A 24360-nucleotide genomic window follows, 5' to 3' on the forward strand; every position below is an offset into this window, starting at 1 on the left:
ATGCAAAATTTTTGTAGACTAGGTATGTATTTAGTTCTTTTATATTTATTTCCCTTCTGATTTCCTTACTAAAAATAGAGGGGAATAGAAGCCCTTCCCTATCTCTAGACTTGGAACTGAAATCAGAAACCCTTTTTATAAGGGAAAAAAATTCTGACTCTAAGGCTACCTGCTTTTCTAGCAGGTCTTTTAACTTTTGCAGCAAGGAACCTGTCTGGGGGAAAGGACTTGAATTCTAGAACATATCCCGATCTCATAATTCCCAGGATTCACTGATTGGCAGAGATATATTCCCAATTTTGGTAGAACAGGGATAGACAACCCCCCACTGCGCTTCTTTTGGTGTCATTGTTGGTGATCCTTGTTTTTTAGGTCATTTTGAGGCCTGAAAAATAAGCCTTTATTCTTCCTAGGAAACTTTGAGGCCTTTAAGGCCTCATGCCAACTTCAGTTATTTTCTTCAGGGTGCTATCTGTTTTTCTAACGGATAGCACTATGACACATTCATTTCTAAGGGGCAATGAACACTTCCGTTGTTTTAACAGTTATCCTACTTCTGTCCATTGTTCAGTGTCCGTCTGGCCCACTGAAGCCTATGGGTCCGTCAAAACAACGAACGGCACATGAAAGGCATCTGTGTGCCATCAGTTTTTCATGGATCCATTGCCAAGCAACGGCAGGGCGTGCCAAAGCTCCCTGCATTAAACACACAAGATGGATTTTAACGGACTGTTTAAAACAGAAAACAAAACGTCTGTTTAAAACGGAACAGATGCGGAGTCATCACGGAAACCACACGAATGTCACAACAGACACAGATACGTTTTAAACGGACGTAAAAACAGTGAAGGATATGTGCATGCGGCCTAAATCCTTCTGGGACAAAATTATTTTGTTTTGTTTCCCTTGAGTAGGGAACCCCTTTTTTCTATCAGAGGCCTTTTCTAATAAATCATCTAGTGGGGGTCCAAACAAAAATTCCCTGAACAAGGAATGGAGCACAGTCTCCCTTTTGAGCCTATGTTTCCCTTTCAATTCTTCAGCCAGATAGCCCTCCTAGCTGAATTTGAAAGGGCTGCTGATCTATTAGAGAGCTATCCAGAATCTACCGAGGTGTCAGCCAAAAAATCTGCCGCCTTAGATAGAACTGGGAGAGAGGAGAGGATCTGCTCTCCAAAGGTTTTCGCTCTAATATGAAGCTCTAATTGTGCGAGCCAAATTTTTAACGATCTTGCCACACAAGTGGCCGCAATACCCCATGTAGAAGCTTCCCAGGTTCTTTTTAGATAGTAATCTGCCTTTCTATCCATAGGGTCAGAGAGGGAACCTAGATACTCAAAAAGGTAAAGCATTCTTCCTTGAAATTTTTGAACTGGAGCGTCAAGTCTAGAGGTACTATCCCAATCTCCACAGACCTCCTCCTCAAAAGGATATTTCCTAATTAGGGGATACCAATCTTTCTATCGGGGTTCTTTTAGTCCCTTTTAATGAGACTTGCTACATTTTTATGAATAGGAAAAGTTCTTTGCTTTCTAGGCCCTAAACCCACAAACATTATGTCCTGGACAGAACGGGGTTCTTTGGGGTCATCAATATTCATTGTTACTCTTACAGTTTTAAGGAGCTGATCCACATCCTCAGCTAAAAACTGATTTTTATCCCCCCCACCCCCCCAGAGGAATCATCTGAAGAGCTCAGCTCTCCTTCTAACGGAAAATTATCTTTGCCGGAAGAATTGGATGAATTCATCCAACTGGAAGAGGTAGAGAAAGATCTCCCTCGTTCTGGCTCCCATACGAATGCATTAAGAGCCTGAGTTCCGGTTTTCTAAAAGCATAGCGATTCCAGACCATGTCAGAATGTGATCACGTGGGCGGCGCTGAACCCGAAAATGACGTGATGCACGGATCGTTAAGTATTTCTGCACACAGCACCGCACTGAAACACCAATGTACAAATGGAGGGGGAAATAAATAATAAAACGTGGAGTGCTTCTTTAAGGCCAAAATATGCCTGGTCGTTAAGGGGCAAATCCAGGAATTACAGAAGATTTATGATTTTTTCATACAATAAAGTTGTCATTTTGTATATTGTAGCCTTGCTTTCTGATAATTCTTGTAGGTTATATACTGCATTGCCGAGCACGGCTGTTACTATTATTCCTGTCAGGGGTTTTTACACTTTTGAGCTGCATATTTCCCCCCCCCGTGGTTGCCTTATTGGTATTTCTAAATGTAGCCACTAGTACAACGTATTATGGTATCATACTGATATCTTTAATACAATCAGTCTGGCAAAAGGACATCCAATGGTGCTTTTTTCTTCTTCTAGGTTTTTCTGTTCAATCTGTAAAATGGATAAAGTAAATTTACAAAAATTGGAAAACTTGACACAAGCTAAAGTTGCTGCTACTCAATGAGCACTGACTATTGTTAATATATACCCACGTAGCCTCGTGTGCTCAGAATTCTTGTAGGTTATATAGTGGATACAATTACCATACCTCCACAATCCCTTTAGTGGGACATTTTAAGCCCAGCCCTCAATCTGCATAGGAACGACCATAAGACCTCCCAGAAATGTCCATTTTGGACACATTTGCTGAAGCTCCAGCCCCTCGTTTCATGTGACCATTCCATGAAAACCGTTGAGGTTGAAAAGAGAGCACTTTGTGATTCTGTGGGGGTCACATGGTGTAGAACATCTAAGGATAAGGCCATCAATTTTTAAATATAACACAGAGAAACAATTGAGAGCCTTTGACGCCAATGTATGAATATACATTTTTTTTATTTTATTAAACAAACACCATATAAGTTAAAATCAACAGAAAGATATGACTCTAGTATAGCAAGCGGAGACCGCACACACAAATTGTTGCTGACTATAGTCTATGGGCAAACATGTGAATATATTAGACCAACCTCCTTCAGGAGTATATATAACATATATACATATATGTAACATCCCCTTGAGGAAGCATACGTGGAGAAACGCGCGTCGGGGTTTATACGGCGGAGCAGACACTCTTTCCACTCTTTGTTGCTATTTATGGGTAAGTCCATGATTTTGACCAGTTAACTCTGTTTAATGCACTGTCTTTGGTAATATATTCCTGAAGGAGGTTGGTCTAATATATTCACATGTTTGCCCATAGACTATAGTCAGCAACAATTTGTGTGTGCGGTCTCCGCTTGCTATACTAGAGTCATATCTTTCTGTTGATTTTAACTTATATGGTGTTTGTTTAATAAAATAAAAAAAATGTATATTCATACATTGGCGTCAAAGGCTCTCAATTGTTTCTCTGTGTTATATTGATTAGTACATGGAGCCGCCTAGATGACATGGGGGGACAGTGGTGGTTTAAACAGTCTCCAGCCTCTATTATAATTCTGTTTGGAGTCTATATATTGATTCATCAATTTTTAAAGCCTGGAAAACCCCTTAAAATGCCTGCCAGAGACGATAACGGGAATGTTTTGAGCATAATTAATCAAGCAATGAATGATGAGTAATTTATTGAGAAACGTTGGACCTGATGGACCTATGTCTTTTTTCAACCTATGTAACACCATTTTTTTTTTTCCTAAATAGGCCCAGAATTATGTGTTGATTAATTTTCCTTATTTATTTTTATAGCGGTCAAAGTTCAGTTTTTCTGATACAGAGCACCAAATCCCCTGCATAAACATTGAGTTAAAGTGTAATTGTCATTTGCATTTTGTTTTTTTTCAATGTACAGATTAAGCGATATATAATGCTTTTTACTATATTTACCTCAAACTGTTAGCTTTCGTGTTAAAATCCATGTTGAATGTCCGCCCTTGTCACCCATCCTGTTATGGAATATTCATATTCAGCTCCATAGATGTTTCATCAACGTGCACGCTCCAGGCCGAAACCTGATGCACTGTGCCTTAGTACATCTGTAATAGATTGTGACTGTGCATGTTTCCATGTTTCTGAGCTACTGATAGCTCATTGGGCAAAAGCAGATATGCGCTCCAGAGGGAGCCGCACTGCACTGTGGGATCTAAGGGAACTCAGTGCCGGAATAATGCCGGAGTGGTGGCAGACATCAGTGAAGAGCAGTACAGCCCCTATCAGTCATCTTCTACAGCGTTTTTTCATGTATAGTACAGAACGATCGGTCAAAAAGATACCAAAATAAGCCTAACATTGTTTAGCTGGCATACGTTCGGGTACATATACAAAGCACAATCCATATTTTTTTCATGAAAAAATACATAATAAAAAGTCTGCCTGCAACCACCACTAGAGGGAGCTTAGGCGCTTACTGCATACTGTTTATACATTGAACACAATAATAAAAAAGCATGTAGGGCTCCCTCTAGTTGTGGCAGAAGGAAGCCAGAACTGTTTAATTTAGTTTTATGTCCATGCAGGCGATTTGGAGCTATGTATCAGGAAATTCTAAATACATAATAAGAAAATAATCAGCACAGAACTCCGGACCTAAAAACAATAATGTGTTAAAACGTGAAAATTAATTTTATGTTCTTGGTAACCTACAGACCGTAGAAGAGGGGGCAGATGGAAGGGGGTGACACAAGATTTGACTACACATAGGGTTTATTATATATTTATTACTGCTTTTAAAGCATGCTAAAACAGAATAAGAATGGATATGGCTTGTAACCTTGATTGGCCAGAATGCTGTCAGAAAAAAACTAGGTAAGTAAAAGAAGCCACATAAAAAGGTATAAACTATGTAATAAAAACGACATACTATCAATAATAATATAGTCCATTTCTCCTAGAATGGACTGGTTGCCTTGTGTATATATAACACAGGAATAGATCAATGTAGATAACAGTAAATATGTAAGGAATTTAAATGGCTATGTAGAATTTATCAAAGGTTTTACAAGTCAAAAATGCAAAAAGTAAATTCCTTGTTTAATGTGCCAGAGATAAGACATAGATAACACAAGAGAATTAATGTTCCCACATCTCAGGACTTAAACAGCACATCCACTACTGATAAAAGGCACTCTCTAAGTTCAGAGAATATTAACGACTATGTATGCCTTTGAAAACTATTTTTTTTTATATAAAAATGTGCATCATTGTGTTTTGTGCAACTTTCTAATTACTTATTATTAAAATAATTTTTACTTTTTCAGATACAGCTGCTTTGCATCCTGTATACTGAACAGCAGTACCTAGACCTGAAACCTGTATCTGCCAGCTCAGCGGCACTGACGGGTTCAGTGTCAGCGAGCCCTCTGTGTCTCTGACACGCAGGATCAAGCTGTTATCAATCACATCTAAGTTCATAATTTAGATGTGATCGATAACACGTGGATGCTGCGTGGCCCGCTGTCACTGAACCCGTCAGTCCCGCTGTCCTGACGGATTCACGTCTCAGCGCAAGATACAGCTGCTCTGTATACAGGATACAAAGCAGATGTATCTCAAAAAGTAAAAATAATTTTTATTAAAAAGTAATTAGAAAGTTTCACCAATCACACTGATACACTATTTAAAAAAAGAAATAAATAATTCAAAAGCGCTCATAGCCTTTAAAGTCTGATTTTCATGTACTAGTTCATGGAGGTTGGGTTCACGCCAATACTGTACCGCATAAAAGGTTGGTATATAAAATTAAAATACTGGGACTGGGGGAAAATATGTGAAATTGGGTTAACAACTGGCTCAGTGATAGAAAACAGAAAGTGGTTATTAATGGTACATCCTCAGAGTGGGTCACAATTTCCAGTGGGGTTCCAGTATTGGGTCCTATTCTTTTTAACATGTTAATTAATGGCCTTGTAGAGGGTTTACAGAGCATAATTTCAGTATTAGTAGATGATACTAAGCTCTGTAAAGTAATCAACACAGAGGATGATAATGTAATATTACAGAGGGATTTGGGGTAGCTGGAGGTTTGAGCAGAGAAATGGCAAATTAAGTTTAATGTGGGTCGAGGAAACAAAAATGTAAAATTATGGATTAACCATTTCAGGCCCAAGGGTAATCGATGCCTCAATGACCAGCCCCATTTTTTCAAATCTGACGTGTAATTTTATGTGGTAATAACTGTGGAATGCTTTTGCCTATCCAAGCGATTCAGAGATTGTTTTCTCGTGACATATTGTACTTTATGTTAGTGGAAAAATTTGGTCAATAAATTCATAGCTTATTTGTGAAAAACACCAAAATTGTAAGAAAATTTGCAAAAATTATAATTTTTATAATTTTAAACGTGATCTACTTGTAAAACAGATAGTAATACCACACAAAATAGTTGCTAATTAACATCCCCCATATGTCTACTTTATATTTGCATTGTTTTTTGAACATTATTTTATTTTTCTAGGACATTACAAGGCTTAGAACTTTAGCAGCAATTTCTCACATTTTCAAGGAAATTTTCAACCTTATGTGGCCTGGTCTGTATATATAAACAGCAGGAAAGCAGCACAGTGATGATAAAGATAATCCGGGTGCAAGCCCTTAAATACCAATCCAGCATTAAGATTGTATATAAAAAGCAAAAAAATGGCAGCACTCCAGCAGGATCAGTGAAAGAGGTGGACTTTATTTATCTTGCAACGTTTCAGCTCACTCAATGGTGCCTTTCTCAAGCTTGAGAAAGGCTCAATTCCATGAGCTGAAACGTTGCAAGGTGAATAAAGTCCACCTCTTTCACTGATCCTGCTGGAGTGCTGCCATTTTTATACACATACATACATGTACACAAATTACACCTACAGGAGATTTTATGACATCCCATTCTAAATCCATAGGCATTAATATGGAGTTTGTTCCCTATTTGCAGCTAAAACAGCTTCCACTCTTCTGGGAACGCTTTAGACAAGATTTTGGACTGTGTCTATGGGAATTTTTTCCCATTCATCCAGAAAAGCGGTTGCGAGGCAGGCCCTCTCGTTCAATATCATTGTCTAACCTCACAATCTCCGTTCTCGTTCATCCCAAAGGTGTTCAATGGGGGTTGAGGTCAGGGCTTTGTGCAAACTAATCAAATTCTTCCACAACAAACTCACCCAACCATGCCTTTATGGACCTTGCTTTGTGCACTGGGGCACAGTCATGCTGGAACAGAAAAGGGCCTTCCCCAAACTGTTCCCACAAAGATGGAAGAAAACAATTGTCCAAAATGTCTTGGTATCCTGAAGCATAAAGATTTCCCTTCACTGGAATTAAAGGGGCTAGGCTAACCTCGGAAAAACAATCCCATAGGATTATCCCTCCACCACTAAACTTTACAGTTGGCACAATACAGTCAGGCAGGTAACGTTCTCCTGGCATTCACCAAACCCAGACCGGCCCATCAGACTGCTGGATAGAGAAGGGTGATTCGTCACTCCATAGAACATGTTACCACTGCTCCAGAGTCCAGTGGTGCTGTGCTTTACACAACTCCATCCAACGCTTAGCATTGTGCTTGGTGATGTAACGCTCGCATGCAGCTGCTCGGCCATGGAGACCCATGCCATGAAGCTCCCAGAGCACAGCTTTTCTGCGGATGTTAACCCCTTAGTAACCACCAATACGCCTTTTCACGCCTGAGTCACTAAGGGGCCTTAGGCTAGGCTGACACCTATTGACGTGAGCCTAGTCTAAGTCCTGCACGGGTCTCCCGTGCAGGCTGGAGCCGGGGGCTCAGCTGTCTGATGACAGCTGAGCTTCTGCTCCAACGCCCGCGATCGAAGTTTACTTCGATCGCGGCCGTTTAACCCGTTAAATGCCGCCGTCAATAGCGACCGCGGCATTTAACTTTGTTTACAGAGGGAGTGAGCTCCCTCTGTCACCCATCGGCGGCCCGCAAATGCAATCGCGGGTCTCCGATGGGGTGTCATGGCAGCTGGGGGCTTGATAAAAGCCCCCAGGTCTGCCCTGGACATATGCCTGTTAGGACGTGCCTCCGATTTACACTGACAGGCAATAATGCTCTGGTATACGAAGTATACCAGAGCATTATAGCAGCGATCTGAAGATCGCATAGTAAAGTCCCCTAGTGGGACTAATGAAATAAATAATAAATGTGAAATAAAGATAATAAAAATTACAGTAAAAAAATAAATCAATTTTTTTCCATAAAAAGTGGTTTTATTTAGTAAAAGTGTAAAAAAAAAAAAAGTACACATATATGGTATCGCCGCGACCGTAATGCCTCCATTAATAAAGTTAATATGTCATTTAAACCGCAAGGTGAACACCGTAAAAAAAAAACGCAAAAACAATGGCGAAATTGCAATTTTTTTCCATTGCCCCCCCCAAAAAGTCATAATAAAAATGAATCAATAAGTGCCATGCACTCCAAAACAGTACCATTCAAAACTACGTCTCGTCCCGCAGATAACAAGCCCAAAAAATCACTACATTGATGGAAAAATAAAAAAGTTACGGCTCTTGGAAAGCAACGATGCAAAAACAAATAATTTTAGTTCAAAACTGTTTTTATTGTGCAAAAGTCGTAAAACATAAAAAACCTCTACATATGTGGTATCGCCGTAACCGTACCAACCCATAGAATAAAGGTAACATGTTATTTATGCTGCACAGTGAACGGCGTCAATTTAAAAACGCATAGAACAATGGCGGAATTTCAGGTTTTTTTTATAATCCCCCCAAAAAAGTTAATAAAAGTTAATAAAAAAATTATATGTACCCAAAAATGGTGCTATTAAAAAGTACAACTAATCCCGCAAAAAACAAGTCCTCATACAGCTATGTAGACGAAAAAATAAAAAAGTTATAGCTCTTTGAATGCGACGATAGAAAAACGAATAAAATAGCTCGGTCATTAGGGCCTAAAATGGGCTGGTCACTAAGGGGTTAATGTCAGAGGAGTTTTGGAACTTTAAAGTTATGGAGTCAGCAGAGTGTTGGTGACCTTTATGCCCCTCAGCACTCGGCGACCCCACTCTATAACTTTACGAAGTCTGCCACTTCGTGGCTGAGTTGCTGTGGTTCTACTTTGCAATGATATCATTCACAGATGATTGTGGAATATCACAAACTGACTTCTGGCAACGGTGGCATCCTATTACAGTACCACACTCAAATTAAGTGATCTCTTTAGAACGACTCATTCTTTCACAAATGTTTGTAAAGGCAGACTGCCTTTCCAAACATTTGAGAGAAATAAAAAGTAAAAAAAGAGAGACAAAATTTTAAGAATAAGACAAAAGATTAAATTCAGGACAATACAATTATTTGTTAATATATTTGGACAATCCCTTTTAGTAAGGGCTCCATGACAATAAGCTGATCACAGGTTGTCCTACTGCTTGGACACTAAGCGAACTGCTGTAATTTGCAGGAAAACCTGGCAGCAATGCTCAATGTCGCTGCAGCGCCACCACAGGGGAAATAGCGCACTACACAGTGTCCATTGATATCAGTGGGTCATCTGTGTAATGCACAGATGTATTGTGTACTCCAGGGAAAGAGTCATTCTTTAACCCCTTAACGACATCCAATGCAATAGTCTGTTGTTGTCGTTAAGGACTTAACGCAACACAACGTACTGATACGTTGTGTTGCTGATGCGGGCTCAGAAGCTGAGCACCATCGCCAGCAGGTGTCAGGTGTATATTACAGCTGACACTCTGCTGCATGGCCAGGACTGGAGATAGCCTCCGATCTGGACTCTGTGGAATTCCCTGACATCGCTGTCCACATATGAACAGCGATGTCTGGGGCTTCCCCAGAGCCGGAGTCCCGAGCAGAGCGCTGGTGTCGGCTCTGCTCCGGGACTCTGTGGAATTCCCTGACATCGCTGTCCACATATGAACAGCGATGTCTGGGGCTTCCCCAGAGCCGGAGTCCCGAGCAGAGCGCTGGTGTCGGCTCTGCTCCGGGACTCTGTGGAATTCCCTGACATCGCTGCCCATATGTGGACAGTGTGTCAGGGTCTTCCCCAGAGCGGAGTCCCGGGCAGAGCTCTATTATCGGCTCTGCTCCGGGACTCTGGGGAAGCCTCTGACATCGCTGTCCATACATCGACAATGATGTCAGGGGCTTCCCCAGAGCAGGAGTCCCAGTGATGTCAGGAGCCCAGCTGGAGTCCCAGGAAGAGCCTACTAGCGCTCTGCCCGGGACTCCAGCTCTGGGGTTGCCCCTGACATCTCTGTCTATATATGGACAGTGATGTCAGGAGAAGAGCTGGAATCCCAGGCAGAGTGCCAGAAGCACTCCGGGACGCCAGCTCTAGGCAAGCCCCTGACGGCACTGCGGCAGCATCAACGGAGGGCACACTGCGGCAGCATCAACGGAGGGCACACTGCGGCAGCATCAACGGAGGGCACACTGCAACAGCATCAACGGAGGGCACACTGCGGCAGCATCTACGGAGGGCACACTGCGGCAGCATCTACGGAGGACTCTGCGGCAGCATCTACGGAGGACTCTGCGGCAGCATCTACGGAGGACTCTGCGGCAGCATCTGCATTTAGCGACACTTAAACTGGAAAGCTGGATTGTTGAAATAAGCATGTGGAGAAATATCTCAAATTTTAAACCTAGCGGTATTATTATAGTAATATAGTGTTATAGCAGTTCAAATAACTAATTGATTAACAATAATTTTGTATTGTATCAAATTTGAAAGTAATGCGGCCCGTCAACTTCCCATTTTTTCTATATGCGGCCCACTTACCTGGCCGAGTTTGAGACCCCTGATCTATGGTATTTCCTAGCAGATCGGAACCCCGCAATGCCAATCACGGGGTTCCAATGGCTGTTCTGGCAGACTGGAGGCCTAACAATGGCCTCCTGTCTGCCAAGTACAAAAGCCTGCTAAAAGGCTTCCGGCCGCAAAATAAAGATGGCGCAAAAGTGGAGCCTGCGACATCAGAGGGTGGTGTCAGCTGTATGTTACAGCTGACACCATGCTGTAACGGCGGGGAACGGAGCTAGCTTCCACTAATTCCTTAGATGCCGCGATCAAAAGCAATCGCGGCATCTTAGTAGTTTGTAGCGATCGGCAGCAATACGATGTGATCGTGAAGCTGCCGATCATCACTATGACAACCAGAGGCCTAACAATGGCCTCCTTGTCCTTCCACGTACGATAGCCTATTAGGCCCTGTCCCCAGAGATGGGACCTAACAGGCTTGCGGTCAGTAAATGACTGACAGCTCTAATGCATTGCACTACGTGGGTAGTGCAATGCATTAGAGTAAAGATCAGAGGTGCAGGCCTTCAAGTCCCCTAGTGGGACAAAAAACAAATGTTGAAAAAAGTGTAAAAATAAACGTTTCAAGTTAATAAAAACAAACACTGCCTTTTTTCCTATAATAAGTCGGTTATTATAGGAAAAAACGGAAAACGTTAAAAAAAAAAGTACACATATTTGGTATTGCCGCATCCGTAACGCCCCAAACTATAAAACTACAATGTTTTTCCCGCATGGTGAACACCGCAAAAAAAAATAGTGACTCTGGCATTGTTTTTTTATCACCACTCCTCCCAAAACATGGAATAAAAACTGATCAAAAAGTCGCATGTACCCCAAAATAGTACCAATGAAAACTACAACCCGTCCCGCAAAAAACAAGCCCTTACACAGTTATGGCTCTCAGAATATGGTGACACAAAATAAATAAATAAAAAAGTGATTTTATTGTGCAAACGCTGCAAAACTTAAAAAAACAACTATATACATGTGGTATCGGCGTAATCGTATTGACGCGCAGAATAAAATAAAATTGTCATGTAAAGCCCATGGTGAACGCTGTAAAAAAAAAGAATAAAAAACATTGTCAGAATTGATGGTTTTGGGTCACCTTGCTTGCCAAAAAATTGAATAAAAGTGATCAAAAAATCGCGTGTACCCAAAATGGTACCAATGAAAACTACAGATTGTCCCACAACAAATAAGCCCACACACAGCTCCAGTGGAGAAAAAATATAAAAGTTCTGGCTCTCAGAATATGGCGACACACAATGTCCAGATTGTTCCAAAAGTGGATAAGATCGGGCGCAATTTATCAGTGCGACACTGGCCACATATCTATGAATTATTATTTATTTACCGCATTATTATACCCTCTTACACCGTGTTCCAAATTATTATGCACATTGGATTTAAGAGTCATAAACATTTAATTATTAGTTTTTCAATTAAACTCATGGATGGTATTGTGTCTTAGGGCTCTTTGGATCATTGTAATCAATCTCATACACCTGTGATAATTCGTTTTCCAGGTGTGCACAATCAAAGGAAAACTACTTAAGAAGGACGTTCCACATTATTAAGCAGGCCACAGGTTTCAAGCAATATGGGAAAGAAAAAGGATCTCTCTGCTGACGAAAAGCGTAAAATAGTGCAATACCTTGGACAAGGTATGAAAACATTGGATATTTCAAGAAAACTTAAGCGTGATCATAGTACTGTGAAAAGATTTGTGGCTGATTCAGAGCACAGACGGGTTCGTTGAGATAAAGGCATAATGAGGAAGGTTTCTGCCAGTCAAATTAATAGGATTAGGAGAGCAGCTGCTAAAATGCCATTGCAAAGCAGCAAACAGGTATTTGAAGCCGCTGGTGCCTCTGGAGTCCCGCGAACCTCAAGGTATAGGATCCTTCAGAGGTTTGCAAGTGTGCATAAAGCTATTATTCGGCCACCCCTAAACAATGCTCACAAGCAGAAACGGTTGCAGTGGGCTCAGAAATACATGAAGACTAATTTTCAAACCGTGTTGTTTACTGATGAGTGCCGTGCAACCCTGGATGGTCCAGATGGATGGAGTAGTGACTGTGGAAACTTCACACTGGACCGCAAGCAACTTGGATTAATGCCTCTCCACTCTTCCTCCAGACTCTGGGACCGAGATTTCCAAATAAAATGCAAAAATTTACTTTCTCCTGAAAACAGGACTTTGGACCACTGAGCAACAGACCAGTCCTTTTTCTCCTTAGCCCAGGTAAGACGCTTCTGACGTTGTCTCTGGGTCATGAGAGGCTTGACACAAGAAATGCGACAGTTGTAGCCCATGTCCTGGATTCGTCTGTGTGTGGTGGCTCTTGAAGCACTGACTCCAACCGCAGTCCACTCCCTGTGAATCTCCCCCAGATTCTTGAATAGCCTTTTCTTGACAATCCTTTCAAGGCTGCGGTTATCCCTGATGCTTGTGCACCTTTTTCTACCACACTTTTTCATTCCTCTCAGCCTTCCATTAATATGCTTGGATACAGCACTCTGTGAACAGCCAGCTTCTTTAGCAATGTCCTTTTGTGGCTTACCCTCCTTGTGGAGGATGTCAATCACGGTCTTCTGGACATTTGTCAAGTCAGCCGTATTCCCTTTGATTGTGTAGCTACTAAACCCGACTGTTGGATCATTTAGAGGCTTAGGAAACCTTTGCAGGTGTTTTGTGTAGATAAGCTGATTAGAGTGTGACACCATGAGTCTACAATCTTCAACTTTTACCTAATATTCTAATTGTCAGAGATAATAAATTTTGGGTTTTCATTAACTGTTAGCCATAATATTCAACATTAAAAGAAAAAAATGCTGGAAATAGATCACTCTGTTGTGTAATGGATCTATGTAATATATGAGTTTCACTTTTTGAATTTAATTTCTGAAATAAATGAACTTTTTGATGATAAACTCGTTATCAACCGATTCTAAAGATGGAATTTTTTAAACCTTGAATTTCTTAAAGATCCTAAATTCTAAGTTTTTCTTGAAAAGTGTATTTTAGTGACTTCTTGTGAGTCAGTCAGGTGGTTTCCAGGTTAACAAAGATTGTAGCATCTTCCATTGTACCATATATCAAGTGTATCAAACAAATGTAAGCTAGAAATTGTGCATCAAATATGCTATTTTTCTATCACAACACTAATATATGATACTTATCTGGTGTCATGAAGGGTCTGTGGACCCACTGGGCCGTAGCGCCTTGGCGGTAAGGCAGCTGGCCAACAGGGTGAAGGTCAATATCTATAGTTCCTATAGGTACCTGTGGCAGCAACAGGGCAGGCTCGGCTGGGACTAGGCAGCAGGTAGACATCAGGCGAAGTGAAGCAGGTCAGACGTGGGATACAGCACGACACGACATTGGCACAGCACAGTGCTCGACTAGGATAGTATGGAATGCAGGGAACAGGAAAACACTAGGAGGCCATCACATAGACAAACTTAGGAAACATCAACAACGTTCAGGCATAGAAGCAGGGGACTGGAGCCCTCTTATAGTCCAGGGTACTCACAGGTTCAAGTTCATCAGAAGTCCGGTGCGCGTGTTGCCCCTTTAAGAACGGGCACGAGCGTGCGCGCGCACCCTACGGGATCCGGGTGAGGCGAGTGCACGTGAGCGCTCGCCGACTCGTGGCTGCGGCTGTCAAGGGGAGATTGGAGCTGACGGCCCGCAGCCACGGACATTACACCAGGATTATTATCATTTGTTTAACGTTAATATTTTTTATTTAATATGTTTCATTCCAAAGACAGGTGGATACGTCAATGTCATGAATAAAGTACTGAACTTATATTTAAAACACTTAAAGGTGTATTCCGCTTTCAGCAAGGAAATATTAATCATTGTATACTGAAAAGATATACAATTTTCCAATATACTATCTGTATTAAATCTATACTGTTTTCAAAACCTCTGCCTGCTGTCAATCAATGCGAACCTTCATTGTTTACTTCCAGTGAATGAAAATTTGTCCTGGTCACGTGATGAACAAACAGATGCATGGATCATTACAGTTACATTATGTGCATCAGAGTTCTGTGTGTCCATCACATGACCAAGGATAGATTTTCATTATCCTGGAAGTAAACAATGACGGTTCTTATTCACTAACAGCAAGTGGAGCTCTTGAGAACCACAAAGAAAAGACACAGAAAATAAATTGGAAAATTGTATAACTTTTCATTATACAAAGAATATAATTTATTTGCGGAAACTAGAATACCTGTAATGGCCGGAAGGAGGTGAAGGGAAAGTGAGCCCTAATCTACCCACCGCCCTGTCCCTGCCTACTTGCAACGACCCGCCCTAGGCGACGAGGTACAACTGGGCGGCGGTCCCTACGCTGTCTAAGTGCACAGGAAAACAAACAGGGAACATGCAAGGGAAGGGGCAGTAGCCACGGAACGCCACGAGGAAACGGAGCGGCGAACGGACAGTCAGGACCAGGACGAAGTGAGTACACCCAAGCGGGCAAGGAGACAGAAGCAAGCCAGGGGCAAAGCAAAGCAGGTCAAGCAGAACTGCAGCAAGGCAGAAGCACGGCAGAAGCAGGCTGGAGCAAGCAGCAGTGGGGCCAGGAATCCAAAAGAATTACAAGCACTGAGGGAGAGAACAGGGCAGGTAATAAAGGACAGGGGGCGGAGCTAACTCCGACAGACCAGGCCGCGATAGGCTCTCCCACTCCTGAGCCTGCCACCCTGGTTGGTGGGAGATGGTGTCAGTCGAACAGGTCTGGCCTCAGGTGTGGATTGATTAATCCCAGGAGTATACCTAGATGAAGTACCTGGCAGATCCCTAACAGTACTCCCCCTTTTATGAGGGGCCACCGGACCCTTACTAAGGGGACCCGGTTTAGTGGGGAAGAGAAGGTGGAACCTCCTGATCAATACCCCAGCGTGAACATCACGGGCAGGTACCCAAGTCCTCTCCAATGGACCAGGTACTGGAGGGAGCCCTGGACCATCCTACTGTCCATAATCTTGGCCACCTCGAATTCCACCCCCTCAGGGGTGAGAACGGGAACAGGAGGTATCCTCGAGGGGGACCAGGACGGGGAGCAGCGTTTAAGGAGGGAGGCATGGAAGACGTCATGTATGCGAAATGATGGGGGGAGCTCCAGACGGAAGGATACAGGGTTGAGGACTTCAATGATCTTATAAGGTCCAATAAATCGGGGAGCAAACTTCCTGGACGGGACCTTAAGGCGCAAGTTCCTGGACGACAACCAGACCAAATCCCCGACGACAAACCGGGGGTTAGCAGAACGTCTACTATCCGCCTGAATCTTTTGTGCGCTCTGGGACGCCTCTAGGTTCTTCTGAACCTGGGCCCAGACAGTGCACAGTTCCCGATGAACATCCTCTACCTCAGGATTATTGGAACAACCAGGGGAGACGGAGGAGAATCTTGGGTTAAACCCGAAATTACAGAAAAACGGGGAGACCCCTGACGAGTTACTGACCCGGTTATTCAAGGAAAATTCAGCAAGGGGAAGGAATGAGACCCAATCGAATTGACAGTCAGAGATGAAACATCTTAAATATTGTTCCAGGGATTGGTTGGTCCTTTCCGTTTGGCCATTAGTTTCGGGATGGAAGGCGGAGGAGAAGGACAGATCAATCTCCAACTTTTTACAAAAAGCTCTCCAAAATAAGGAAACAAATTGTACCCCTCTGTCAGAAACGATATTGACTGGGGCGCCATGGAGACGCAGGATGTGTTTCACAAACAAAGAAGCTAACGTCTTGGCGTTAGGTAGCTTCTTAAGGGGCACAAAGTGGCACATCTTGCTGAAGCGGTCGACTACCACCCACACCACCGACTTGCCCTGAGATGGAGGCAAATCGGTGATAAAATCCATGGAGATATGGGTCCAAGGTCTCTGGGGAATGGGCAAGGAACGTAGTAGGCCCGCAGGTCGGGACCTAGGGGTTTTGGACCTAGCGCAAACCTCACAAGCGGCGACGTAAGCCCTAACGTCTTTAGGCAACCCAGGCCACCAATAGTTTCTGGTAATGAGGTGTTTGGTGCCCAAGATGCCAGGATGACCAGATAGAGCGGAGTCATGGTTTTCCCTGAGTACCCTCAGCCGGTATTGCAGGGGAACAAACAGTTTGTCCCCAGGGACGTTCCCGGGAGCTGCACCCTGATCAGCCGCGATATCAGAAGCTAAATCAGAATCCGTGGCAGAGACGATTATACCAGGGGGTAAAATACAAGCAGGATCCTTCTCAGAAGGAGGATTGGCCATGAAACTACGTGACAGAGCATCAGCCTTAATATTCTTGGACCCAGCCCTATAGGTAACCAAGAAATTAAATCTGGTAAAGAATAGTGCCCACCGAGCTTGTCTAGGATTAAGCCTCCGGGCCGATTCTAGGAAAACCAGATTCTTGTGATCCGTAAGGACCGTTACCTGGTGTCTGGCCCCCTCCAGGAAGTGCCGCCACTCCTCAAAAGCCCATTTAATGGCTAGAAGTTCGCGGTTGCCAATATCATAGTTACTCTCCGTGGGCGAAAACTTCCTAGAGAAGTAAGCACAGGGGCGGAGATGGGTGAGGGAGCTGGTACCCTGGGACAAGACGGCCCCCACTCCCACCTCGGAAGCGTCAACCTCCACAATAAATGGCTCCTCTTGGTTGGGCTGAATCAGCACGGGGGCCGAGATAAAGCACTTCTTGAGGGTCTCAAAGGCCAGGACGGCCTCAGGGGGCCAATGGAGGACATCAGCACCCTTGCGGGTAAGGTCCGTAAGAGGCTTAGCGACGACCGAGAAGTTGGCAATAAATCTCCTGTAATAGTTGGCGAACCCTAAAAAACACTGTAACGCCTTAAGGGAGGCAGGTTGGACCCATTCCGCCACAGCCTGAACCTTGGCAGGGTCCATGCGGAATTCATGAGGAGTGAGGATTTGCCCTAAAAATGGTATCTCCTGTACCCCAAAGACACATTTTTCAGTCTTAGCAAACAGATTATTCTCCCGAAGGACCTGGAGCACCTTCCTGACATGCTCCACGTGGGAGGACCAGTCCTTGGAAAACACCAGTATGTCATCAAGGTACACAACAAGAAAATTACCCAGGTACTCTCTCAGGATTTCATTAATAAAATTCTGGAAGACAGCAGGGGCATTACACAACCCAAAGGGCATGACCAGGTATTCGAAATGACCCTCGGGTGTGTTGAACGCAGTTTTCCACTCATCCCCCTCTTTGATGCGGATAAGGTTATATGCCCCCCGTAGATCGAACTTAGAAAACCATTGGGCTCCCTGAACCTGATTAAAAAGATCCGGAATCAAAGGAAGTGGGTACTGGTTCCTTACGGTGACCTTATTCAGGTTACGATAATCAATGCACGGCCTAAGACCACCATCCTTCTTCCCCACGAAGAAGAAGCCAGCACCTATAGGAGAAGTCGAGGGGCGAATGAAACCCTTGGCCAGGCATTCTTGGATATACACCCTCATGGCTTCACGTTCAGGACATAAAAGATTAAATATCCTACCCTTAGGAAGCTTGGCACCAGGCACCAAATCGATAGCGCAATCGTAATCTCTATGGGGGGGCAACACCTCGGAGGCCTCCTTAGAAAACACATCGGCGAAGTCCTGAACAAACTCAGGAAGCGTGTTTACCTCCTCCCGGGGAGAAATAGAGTTAACAGAAAGACATGACATAAGACATTCATTACCCCATTTGGTGAGATCCCCAGTATTCCAATCAAACGTGGGATTATGCAACTGCAACCAGGGAAGGCCTAAAACCAGATCAGATAATCCCTGCATCACCAGTACAGAGCATTGCTCCAAATGCATGGAGCCAACAAGGAGTTCAAAAACAGGAGTATGCTGAGTAAAATAACCATTAGCAAGGGGAGTTGAGTCGATACCTACTACAGGGATAGGATAAGGTAAATCAATACAAGGCATCTTTAGAGACATAGCAAATTCCGCAGACATGATATTAGCAGATGACCCTGAATCCACGAAAGCACTGCCCGTGGCAGCCCGGCCAGCAAACGAGACCTGAAAGGGAAGCAAAATTTTATTGCGTTTCACATTAACGGGAAATACCTGTGCGCCCAAGTGACCTCCCCGATGATCACTTAGGCGCGGAAGTTTTCCGGCTTCTTATTCTTGCGCCTGGGACAGGTGTTCAGTAGATGCTTGTCGTCCCCACAGTAGAAGCAGAGACCATTCATTCTGCGAAACTCCCTACGTTGTCGAGGGGACATGGAGGCCCCGAGTTGCATAGGTACCTCCGAGTCCTCCGTGGAGGGGCGAGGAGACGGGACCTCGGGGGGGATCGCAGAAAAGTCAGAGGGAAGCACACTGAAGCGTTCTAGCTGACGTTCCCTGAGACGTCGGTCAAGTCGTACTGCTAGGGCCATAACCTGGTCAAGGGAGTCAGACGAGGGGTAGCTAACCAGCAGATCCTTCAGGGCGTCAGATAATCCTAACCTAAACTGGCACCTTAGGGCCGGATCGTTCCACTGAGAAGCTACGCACCACTTCCTAAAATCAGAACAGTATTCCTCAACCGGTCTCCTACCCTGACGTAAGGTCACCAGCTGACTCTCGGCTAAGGCAGTCCTGTCAGTCTCGTCGTAAATGAGTCCGAGGGCAGAGAAAAAACGATCAACAGAGGAAAGTTCAGGGGCGTCAGGAGCCAAGGAGAAGGCCCACTCTTGGGGCCCTTCCTGGAGTCGGGATATGATGATACCCACCCGCTGGTTCTCGGAACCTGAGGAGTGGGGCTTTAGGCGGAAATACAGTCTGCAACTCTCCCGGAAGGAGAGAAACGTCTTACGGTCCCCTGAGAACCGGTCAGGTAACTTGAGGTCGGGTTCTAGAGGTGAGGTGAGGGGTACTACTAAAGCAGCGTCACCCTGATTGACCCTTTGGGCCAGGGCCTGGACCTGTAGGGAGAGGCCCTGCATCTGCTGGGCCAGGGTCTCAAGGGGGTCCATGATAGCGTCAGCGTAGGAGAAATGGTAGACTAGGTAAGGGCTTGTAATTATGTAATGGCCGGAAGGAGGTGAAGGGAAAGTGAGCCCTAATCTACCCACCGCCCTGTCCCTGCCTACTTGCAACGACCCGCCCTAGGCGACGAGGTACAACTGGGCGGCGGTCCCTACGCTGTCTAAGTGCACAGGAAAACAAACAGGGAACATGCAAGGGAAGGGGCAGTAGCCACGGAACGCCACGAGGAAACGGAGCGGCGAACGGACAGTCAGGACCAGGACGAAGTGAGTACACCCAAGCGGGCAAGGAGACAGAAGCAAGCCAGGGGCAAAGCAAAGCAGGTCAAGCAGAACTGCAGCAAGGCAGAAGCACGGCAGAAGCAGGCTGGAGCAAGCAGCAGTGGGGCCAGGAATCCAAAAGAATTACAAGCACTGAGGGAGAGAACAGGGCAGGTAATAAAGGACAGGGGGCGGAGCTAACTCCGACAGACCAGGCCGCGATAGGCTCTCCCACTCCTGAGCCTGCCACCCTGGTTGGTGGGAGATGGTGTCAGTCGAACAGGTCTGGCCTCAGGTGTGGATTGATTAATCCCAGGAGTATACCTAGATGAAGTACCTGGCAGATCCCTAACAATACCTCTTCAAATTTACTTAAATCTACTAAAGTTATTTTTAAGAAAGGCGGTTAAAATATATTATGTGTAATAAAGTGCTGCATTTGTAAGGATATTTGTGGCTGAAAAAGTAAATAAATCTATATTTAATTTATTATGCAAGTTTAAAACTTCGGATTTCACATATTTTTGGAGTGCTGACATTTGCAAGTTTCTTAAATCCCATAGACTTGAAAAAGTGAAGCAGGTGAAAGCTACTATTTCTATTACTGCCTGCCTGAGGCTGTAGCTTTAGGTTTTCTTTGCCTAGTGTACTTCTCAGCCTACTTTTTAAAGGTAAAATCTATAGACTTGAAAATGGCTGTGGGAGGAAAAACTTTAGCCCTTTAGCTCAGTCATAGGAGGTGTCCCAAACCATACGGCTGGCGAAGGAGTGATTTCTCATATGGGAGAGCTATGAGAGAGTGCTCTCCTACGTAGGAGACCTGGGTGATGGAGTAGTCTGGAACACATAAAAGAACTTGGGAGGAGTGTTCTGGCACAAAGGAAAGCTAAGAAAAAATGGTCTGACACAAAGGAGAGTTGAGGAAAAAGTGGTCCGGAAAACAGGCTTACGTGGCACATGTATAAAAACGTAGAGAAGTGGTCTGTCACAATGAAGAACTGAGTGAGGTTTGCAATATCATTCCCGGAGCTTAAATGGAAATTCAGATGAAAACTATAGTTGCTATCCCTTGAAGTTTCTGAATATTAAAATGTCAGGCAGAATGTGCCTTGGTTGTTGTATAGCAACAATCCAAGAATGCACTGGGTGACAATGGAAAATCTTCTTAGCCCTGTGTATTCTGCGGTTGTCACTAAATCTTCTCCAGACTGCTTCCTGTAGATGATGTAAGGCTATTGCCAACCAATTATCTCTATCCGCCCTTGCAGTGGGATAGAGTTTGCACACTGCCTGTGCCATGCATGCTGCTGCATAGAGCACAGTCTACAGCCTATCCTGTGCATCTTATGGTTTCTTACTCCTTCATATGTGGCTCTCCAGCATCCTGATCACAATTTGAAATGATCTATATAACTATAGCTTCAGATATATGTGATTTAGCCACATCTCCCTATGTGATGCCTGGGCAAGGCATCATGGGATATGGAGTTACTACAGTTACTGCATGCAGACAGTGATTTCTACAATCAGGATAGCAGACAGAAGCCAGATTATTCTCTTCTAAAAATCTAGTTAGAGGTGGCCAGAAGGTAATAGAGCACTGTTACAATGGGGACTGGGTTAGCGAATGGTGGCTATAATTTCCAGTCTGCTTCTCTTTTACAAAAAATTTTGACGCGGAAACCGCGTCTGAAAATGCGCCAAAACACGGCCAAAAATGCCTCCCATTGATTTGAATAAGAGGCGGAGGCGTTTTATTCCCACGAGCGGTAAAACCGGCTCTCGGGAAAAAGAAGCGACATGCCCTATCTTCGGGCGTTTAAGTCTCTGACCTCCCATTGACATCAATGGGAGGTAGAGAAAGCGTTTTTTACATCGTTTTTGCCCACGGTAAACGGCGTACAGGCAGATCAAAATCTCCCTTTAAAATTCCATATGGATTTTTGAGGCAGAATTTTCAGCCTGCAAATAACTCAGTGTGAACATACCCTTATAGAGAATTAGAACACACTGTAATAGTACATTTCTATTTAAACAATTAGCTAAAGCCCAAAGGTGCTTCACATGAGGAAAACTAAAAACAGAAAGCAAAAGCAGCTTCTGCAGACTAATAAAACAATCTTGAAGATTTGTTTTTAATATTGAATGTTCCATTAAGTCACGAGATGAACCAAAATGGTATCAAGGTTTAAAGTTAGGCAAATGCAAATATAATTTATATATACTGAATTTTATATGAACATTTTGTAGATATAGTTCACAATATGTTTCTATAAGTTAAAAAAAATATATGTTAGATAAAAGTTAGAAATAGCATTTTTGGTCAATGGAAATATACTTTATTCAACCAAGTTAAATGTATTAACTCTTGTTAGGAATATTCCCACTGACCTTCTGCTGGGCATACTGCTGCAGGAAGACTTCCCCAGTCAATAGTCTGGGCTGGGCAGGGATGAGGAGAAAAGAACGCATCAACGCCATGGTCCTGTATGACAAAGATAAAATATTATAGCAAATAACATATAAACAACTGTACTGATACTATAATTCAAGAGTATGTTACAATCTTATGGCACATTCTAGAACAGGCTGTTTTATTTTATGCCCTAAACATCCCTTAATCCAGCACCCACCTGATCTAAAATCTAAAATACAGTAATTATTTTTAGGCAGTACCTATAAAGCAATATGAATTGTATTGTATGAATCTAATTTTACGCCTTGTAGATGCTCTTAAATGGACACTAACGTTTCAAAGAACTTATGTTAATCTAATAGTATACCTGATATAGTTCAACTTTGTAATTTACTTTTTGCTAAAATTTAGTTAAGTAGAAAGACACAAACAGACGCGCTGCAGCTTCCTGGTAAGTGTTATTTCTCCCCCTAGTGCTGGATTCCCAGCTACACTGGTCTGTACTGCTGTATAATCTCCTCCATTCTGCTGCAGCTTTTATATATATATATATATATATATATATATATATATATATATATACACACATACACACACACATTATATATATATATATATATATATATATATATATATATGTGTGATAGCTAGAGATAGGAGAGTTGGATTCTCCTCTTCTATGTGTGCGGTGTATAGAAGACACGATAGCAGTTATGTTCCACCCATTAGCTCAGAGAAAACAGAGATTTAGACATAAAGCCTGTAGAGGGGAAACTGCTATAAGATGCAAAAAACAAGTCATATAATGGCCAGAAATAGTGTTATTCTTCATGTAAACATATGACAGCTTATTCTGAAAAGTCATCTGAAAAGTTAGATACACTTGAATTCAAGAGCGTTTGTCATAGTGACAGATTGATTGTGTCTGTTGACTGCAGTAGTGAAAAGTGGTACTAAAAGTCACAGAACTCACTGTAAATCGAGAATGTAATATGCAAAAATTCTATGGAATTATTATAAATCTGTCTAATCCACTCTGTACGTTCTACCTTTACCAATGCAGGCTCTGAGGGAGACACAGGATTCATATCACCACAGTGTACCTGTAAAGGATCTGCCAGGCACTGCGGGGTTAACTCCCAGAACTAATCAGTCAGCACCTGAGAATACATCCCTGAGACTGACTCCTGCTTCCACCATTCAGGCTGGCAGGCTTAGGAGTGGGAGAGCCTATCGTAACCTGGCCAGACTCAGCTAGCTCCCGCCCTCGGTCTATTTAAGCCTGCACTTCCTGTCCCTCGGTGCTTGTTATTGCTTTTGTTTCCTTCCTTGTGGTTCCTGGCCCAGCTACAGCTCCTGCTATTTTTGATCCTGCTCCATACCGACCCTGGCTTACCGACTACTCTTCTGCTTTTCGTTTTGTACCTCGCACACTCCTGGCTTGACTCGGCTCGTTCACCACTCTGGTTGCTCACGGTGTTGCCGTGGGCAACGGCCCCTTTTCCTTGCTTGTGTTCCTTGTATGTTTGCTTGTGTTTGTCGTGAACTTACTGAGCGAAGGGTCCGCCGCCCAGTTGTACCCCGTCGCCTAGGGCGGGTCGTTGCAAGTAGGCAGGGACAGAGTGGCGGGTAGATTAGGGCTCACTTGTCCGTCTCCCTACCCCCTGCCGTTACAGTACCATTTCTCTTTTTTTTTTTCTAAATAGGTCTTAAATTCTGTGCTAATTACTAATACAATATACCTTTATAAGGGGGAGTTCACACAGAGTTTTTTGATGCGGAAACCGCACCGCAAAGCGCGCCAAAAATGCCTCCCATTGATTTCAATGGGAGGCAAAGGCGTTTTTTTCCCGCGAGCGGAAATACCGGCTTGCAGGAAAAAGAAGGGACATGCCCTATCTTTGGGCTTTAACGCCTCTGACCTCCCATTGACATCAATGGGAGCCAGAGAAAGCGTATTTCGCTGTGTTTTATGCCCGGAGCGCTGAATAGCCGCGG

The 24360-nt window shown here is 43.6% G+C and overlaps 1 protein-coding gene across 2 annotated transcripts in view; it reads right to left on the reverse strand.

The window, feature by feature from the left end:
- The window catches only part of GSTCD (glutathione S-transferase C-terminal domain containing), a 149969-nt gene that overhangs the window by 84498 nt on the left and 41111 nt on the right, over nt 1-24360 (reverse strand). For both annotated transcript variants that reach the window (XR_012883029.1, XM_075860600.1), the window contains exon 5: nt 22338-22431. Coding sequence is in view for 1 of the 2 variants with exons in the window: in XM_075860600.1 (XP_075716715.1) it covers nt 22338-22431 (94 nt within the window). In the remaining variant the exon portion in view is untranslated. The remainder of the gene's footprint in view (nt 1-22337; nt 22432-24360) is intronic.

This window comes from Rhinoderma darwinii, chromosome 1, assembly GCF_050947455.1.
Source record: "Rhinoderma darwinii isolate aRhiDar2 chromosome 1, aRhiDar2.hap1, whole genome shotgun sequence".
Taxonomy (NCBI): domain Eukaryota; kingdom Metazoa; phylum Chordata; class Amphibia; order Anura; family Rhinodermatidae; genus Rhinoderma; species Rhinoderma darwinii.